General features: G+C 34.0%; 1 protein-coding gene across 4 annotated transcripts in view; it reads right to left on the bottom strand.

The window, feature by feature from the left end:
* Positions 1-243: 243 nt before the first annotated feature.
* The window catches only part of GRIA2 (glutamate ionotropic receptor AMPA type subunit 2), a 143,628-nt gene continuing 136,961 nt past the window's right edge, over positions 244-6,910 (bottom strand). For 2 of the 4 annotated variants that reach the window (XM_075198247.1, XM_075198252.1), the window contains one exon: positions 244-6,773. In XM_075198247.1, the coding sequence (XP_075054348.1) occupies positions 6,618-6,773 (156 nt within the window). In that variant the 3' untranslated portion in view covers positions 244-6,617. The remainder of the gene's footprint in view (positions 6,774-6,910) is intronic. The other 2 variants (XM_075198242.1, XM_075198235.1) reach the window with 1 other exon arrangement.

Raw genomic sequence — 6,910 nt, forward strand, 5'->3', positions numbered from 1 at the left:
ATATTTGCAAATAATAGTGCATATCTAGCATGTGTGCTCAGCTGAACACTTGTGCTTTATAAATGTATTAACCATTATTTAATGGAATTCTAAAAACTCTAAAAAATAATGCATCTGTCATTTTTGTGTGTGACATTCAATTAAGACAGGAAGAAAAGAAAAATGATGTTGTGTATTGAGATACAAAATAGCGTTCTCGAGGATGAGTATTTGATAAATAAGACATCAGTTATATACAGTATACATGTTTCAAAACATTAATATTGTTTTAATTGGCAGGGTCATCATGGTGATGATTTTTTCCCCATTTATTAAGCTTTTATTTTCAAAGTACACTCCTCAAAGGCACTTCGATCACAAAACAAAAATACATAGCCAAAAATGAACATGGTAATCTTAATACATAACATTTTGTTCCATTGCCCGATTAGTTCCTTCTTAATCCATTAAATGATCCATACATAAATCCAATAAGGTGCTGTCATGTAATTAGACAAAACAATATTAAGTCATTCAATTGCTGAAACAATCTTATATGACAGCATGATAAAACATACCTTTACGATCCATAGCAATGAGTACTCATTTCAATAATGCCATTACTTATTTCTGTAACAAACACAGAATTTAAATATTTAAGGTTGATTCCATATTTTAATTATTTATAACAGAAGTGAACACTTAAGATTAACAAAACAAACCAAATGTTTTCATTTAAATGTTTAACTTATGAACATTGCCTCTCAGGGAGTAGATTTGATATTTTTTTATTTTGTCCATATACTTTTATAATATTTTATGTAGGAAAATAGACTAGTGTTTTTGAAAAAAAATTGGCAGTGAAATTAACTTCAAGCTACTTAGACCTAGTGAAAAGCACCTTTCCTTACAAGTGTTATATATCTTAAAGCTCGGCGTGACATCAGCTAAAAAGGTAATTGAATATAAAGTAGATAAATGCCATTTGAATTCATTTAGCATATATTATATTTTGACCTTCCTAAATTTAATTTTCAATGTAAGTTACAAAAGTTTATAATTTGTCATAAGTTTATTCAATGGCATTCTTTGCAAACTATATAATGTTGTATAGGGATACCTTTTAGAATAGGAAACCTATATTCTTGTAGTATATTCCAAATAGCATCATTGCAGATCTGTACTGATATACACATATTACATAACACTGCATAACCCAAATGTTGTTGAAAGCAGAGACCTAAAAAGTTAGTAGCAAATTAACACAATACATTTTCAAAATGATTTTGAACAGTTTTCATACAAAATTATTTCAACTCTTTTTGCTGCTGGCAGGACTCTTCACTGAAGTACACACAGATAGTTTCCTATATATGTTATATACTGGATTACGTACCAAAACATGAATATCAAACGTTCACTTTCTTTCAGTCTTTAAGAAAGATGTGCATCAGCCAGCCTGTATGTTCTGTCCTGTATATGCTCCCACATTATATACATGATTTTATCTTGATATTTATAGAAAACACTGAAATTTATCTTTACACATAGTTCAAAGCTGTACATATATATATATATATATATATATATATATATATATATATATGACTGTATGTCCATATTTGATCATGGAAAACAGTTGAAGCAGTTTCTCAATCGATTTATAAAACGGCAGACCCAGAAGTTGAGTTGAGCACTGTAAGCACTGCAATTAAACTGGTATACTATTGTGATAACAGCAAACTGGTGTTGTCATCACAATTGTTGTCTTTTAGTACCTAATATGATGGAGGACCAGTAATGTATGTGTCTTATTTTCACAGATCTGGATTAAATGCCACTATCCACTACGTAAAATATTTTACTTATGTGCCGCTCCTTCTTACCGGAGCCATGGGAGCTGTTACATGTAGCTGATTTTCCTGGGGGTTTTCCTCTTCTGCAATACAGAACTGCGAAATGAAGTCAGTTCACCACTTTTAAATGTACTCCCGCTCACAACCACTGGGGCAGTAAGGGGAACAGAGGAGGCTTGGATAAAATAGCTGCATGCAGCAGTCCCTAGGGCACCGGCTTGGGGAGGTAAAAACATTTAAGGAGGTGGTAGTGCAACTTTACATGTATTTACAGGGCTCATAGGGTGGTTAAATTGCGTAAAAAGTTTTATAGCTGTATGCAGGCAATGCTAATAAGCCATATGGGATTTCTATATATTATTGAATGTTGTTACAAAATCTTTTAGCAACATTATTGATGGAAACATGAGGGTGCACCCTTATACTTTTGATTTTTTTTAACTCATTGTGGCGTTTTCACATTTTATAGCAGCATAGTATGATGATAGTGTTTATGTTGTTTATATTTGTAGATCTACAGCACTTCTAAATGAGGCAAAGTTATTAAATGCCAATAGCAGAGTCTAAAATAATAATAATAGTAATAATAATAATAAACATTTCCACATACACTTGGATAAAATGGTTCAAATGAAAGTAGTCTGACCATAGAATAACTGAGCCCTCAATCACTGTCATTCATTGGAGCATCTGGTTAATACTGTATCTTCGTTTGCTATCATCAATTAGTGGCCACGGATTCACATTCAGTACACAAGATCAAATAATCGATGTGAACTATAGTCATCATAGGCATTATTAAAATATATTTTCTTCATTTTGCTTCACACCTAAAATTATGTAAGCATAATCAGTCAACTTGCTCAGGTTAGTGGTGAGTGTACTGGATAAGCACACGATATACAGGTTACTTGCCAGGACACATTTTAGGGGGATCATATATTAATTAACAGACTAATTACTTAATTTCCCCTTTATAGACATGTACCACACTAAAAAAAAAAATAGCAAAGGGCTTTATTTGAACCTTGCTGTGCTTAGAAGTTGGCAATACATTTTATGGTTGCTTTGTAAGGAACCGTTACTGAAAACAATACATTACAAGCAAAAATCAAAATATTTTTGGCACTAATGGCACATTGGCATATCAAACACTTGCAGTAGTTACTGCTGTATACAGTAACTGACAGACTTGTTTAGAAATACTCACAAAAAAACCATCAATGTAGGAATCCAATGCCATTATAGTTCAGTTTGAAGCAGGGCCGGATTAAGGGAATGGAGGCCCCTGGGCTAAGAGGGTCCCCATTCCCCTGTGAGACCAACCCTGTTAGCCGCCTGCTGCCCCTCCCATCCGTGAGGCCCCCCCAAGCGCTTACCTTCTTCTGTCACTGTTGTCCTTCCGCGGTGCACTGCAAGCTCCTTACTGAAGAGATCTTGTGACACTCTCACGAGATCTCAGTACGGAGATTACTAAGCCCCGCGGAAGGACAACAGTGACAGGGCTCAGCAGCATTTCCCTGGCCCAATCAATAATGCTGCTGAGCTCTGTCAAGAGCCCCCTGTATGCCCGAGGCCCCTGGGCTGTAGCCCAGTTAGACCTCTGGTTAATCTGGCCCTGGTTTGGAGGAGGTGATATAGTGAAGTGGTTCTCACATGGAAGGGTCAGTCATCAGTACAGAACTCACTCTATGGACATTATTATCAGCAGGGGCTGCACAAGGGCAAAGGGTCATCGCTTCCAATTAGAAAGAAATAAACAGACATAGTAGTTGCAATTGTACAAAATAGTGTTTTACAATAAAGGGAGAATATATTTTAATTAGACTCCCAAGAGAAAGTGCACAGATAAGCTCATTGCCCCGTTTGTGGATAGGATTGGTAATGAAATATACGCCCAGCTACAAGAATATAATAATTTTGTTTTTTGAAAGTTATTTTATTTTTTTGGTTATTTGAACTCAGCAATTAATGTAATGCAATATTTACTTTCTTTGGCTTCCTCAGAGATACTATATTTTTATATACAAGTAAAATTGCCACTATCTTCCATGACCTTAGACAAGTTGACTGAAATGCCACAGCTGAATTGATCTTCATCATTATTATCAAGAGCTATTTATGTCCTCCTAACCCCCATAGTTTCAAAGTGTACTTAGATCACTTTATACAAATTCTTTGGGTCTTACAGTGCACATATGCTGGCATCATTTAGAAATTAAATATTGGTTCACCCATGTGAATTGATGTTTGTTAGGCCATACAATTCCCACCATTCATCCTTTTAGGTGGATAATAAAGTAAAGCAGTTGTAGGAACATACCCTCCACTAGTACTGTTAACTTTGGCGCATATGGAGTCTCAATTATAGAAAAGCTAGCATTGTGAGTTAAGGACACATGGGAGCCCTATGCAAAGTGGCTTTAAATGGCTACTGTTTTTTTACAAAAGGGTGTATGCCTTGTGAAATAACACTACTAATAACATAATGAAGATAATATAAACAATAAACTAAAACTGTGAGGGTTATGCAGTATGCAGTCTTTCACTGATTTGTGTTAAATGATTAATATAAAATTTACAGGCAAATCTTTATGGCTTTTTTAAATCAGCATCAACAAGTTGTGTCTACACTTGGAAGATGAACCATGGCTCCTATATCTATCAATTGCTGGCTGAGAATCTCAAAATTTTGGAAATCAATTGTCAGTTTAATCCAGCTTTAACGTGGGGACATATCAAGCTATATACGAGACAAAAATATACTGGTGGAGACATGGAGCAAATCTGCTCAACCTGGTTCAAATCTGCTCAACTTGGTGCAAAGCTCCTCAACTTGGATTAATTTTAACTGTCAATAAAGTTATATAAGATAAAAAGAGTTGCAAATCTCTTGCATGAAGCAAAAGCCACAAAAAATAATTGTATGTCTGAATATCTTATTACAGCTTTTTACAGGGGATGTAGCAGAATTTCAGCTAAATGTTCCTAATCTAGGGGTGATATGTATGCTGCTGGTGCAGCCAGGTTTTGGAAATAACACAGCATAGTTAGTAATATAATGGTTATTATTCTCATAATGTGCATGACAGTTTCTGTTGCATCACAAAGATCATAATACATATACCTTTAAATAAGGTATTTTGTTTTTTTCATAAACTGTTATTTATTATCGACACAAGAATAATCTGTCCTATTAAAGTCCAAAATGGCCGTGTAAAATAATACAATGATTATACTGTCAACAAGCATGTATATGACACTAATAATATTTAAAGGCCAATTCAATTGATATAATAAGGTGACCTAAAGTAAGATATAAAGCACTGGCACATAGTGGCATAGTTATTCTACAGGTCCACCAATAAGGATCCAAGCAGGAGACTCGGTAGACCTTGTTCAATGTTGTTAAAGCCCTTCCCTTGTGAACTCATTTGCATGAATTAGAAGTTTTAACTAAGGCCTGGCAGGGCAGAAGAGAGGACCTCGGGTTCAGACAGGATGCATTAGGGGACCTGCTGAATTGCTGGATCCATTGAGAACTGATAAGTAGAACTTTGTATTTCATTTTAGGTCACCTAATTTTATAGACTGTAATATTTAAATACAGATAATACAATATTCAGTATGTGGAATCTGGTACCAAAGACCAATTTACAATACAAATAAAAAGACGTGTTCAGGTAGGGTTTCACAGTACTATGAACAATTAAAAGTCAATTGTTATTTATTTTCAAAATCAAACAAAATAGTAAAAACGAAATATAATATGCTTTGCCCACAGTAACCCAACTCTGCCTCAAAAATATTTTAACTGCAAATGGAAAAACTGAGACAATAACACAGTAAAATTGCAATAGCAAAATAATAACAATCAGCAAATTACCAACTGACACATTTTTGTAGTGTACACTTTTTTTACTTAATATTTCCTAGAAATGTTTGAGATGACCGAGTTGAATTTTATCAGTGTTTAAACCGACTCGTTAGACTCATCTCTATCGGGCAAACATAACTTTTTGGAAATAAAATCATAGGAAACCAAAAAAAGTTTTATTTTAAATACTGAGCATTATCAAGTGTTGTGAATATAACATCAATGTTAAAGATTAGAAGGTACAGAACTATTTTTATTTTGTTATCAATAATAATACTGAATTACACAACCCCATTATTTTATAGATCCTTCATTTATATTCAGCAAATGTATATTTGGCTTTGAAAATATGCAATTAATGTTGTAACCCTTATTTTCCTCTTATAGTAATTTTTTTTTGTTATATACAACCGGAATGGAAGCAATTTATTTAAAAGCCATTGTTTCCTTTTTTAAAATACCAAAAAATATTTTTTTCCATGTTAAATGTTTTATTTTTCTCTTTTTTATCTTATAAAATGTCACATCTTGATGCAGTTGATGTCAAGTGTGCTTAAGTCATATGAATCAAGAGACTAACAACAGTGGCTTCAGAAACTGGTGTGTTGCCTGTACAACGATTTCAGTCACATTAGACAGATCTTCCAATTCTAGCTGTGCACGTCAGTCAAGCTTCATCTTGAATAAGTGTAGAAAATTGAGTTGTGTTTCTGTTTTATATTTTTGATTCCCTTTTATTTTCAACCAAGCATCCATTTTTATTATTCAAGATGAAATCCACAGGAACGCTAGAATTCTTGTTCAGAAAAAAAAGTCTTCAAGATATCGGATGCCTCTTTTTACCACGTTGACAATAAACGCACAAGAAAGACCATTGTGTAAGGCACTCAAAAGGTTCTTATCAATCACGAGAGATCAGTCACACTGACATTCATTCTCATGCCAGGACTCACTGCATGCACTGCTTTTGGAAATTCTGGTGTCAGAACACGTCCATTTTCCCCAGCACTTCCTGTAATTGACAGCCTTGCCTTGTTCCTCATGACATTACTGAAGGATATCTTAAATATAAAGGGAAAAATAAGGAATGTAATGTAATGCATGAAATAAAAAGTTCAAGAACAAATATAAAGGTTTGTTTGCATCAAAGGTAATGAAAAAAAGTTGATCACAATAGTGTTTTCAAGCACACTGAAAA

Source organism: Mixophyes fleayi, chromosome 1 (genome assembly GCF_038048845.1).
Source record: "Mixophyes fleayi isolate aMixFle1 chromosome 1, aMixFle1.hap1, whole genome shotgun sequence".
Classification (NCBI taxonomy): domain Eukaryota; kingdom Metazoa; phylum Chordata; class Amphibia; order Anura; family Limnodynastidae; genus Mixophyes; species Mixophyes fleayi.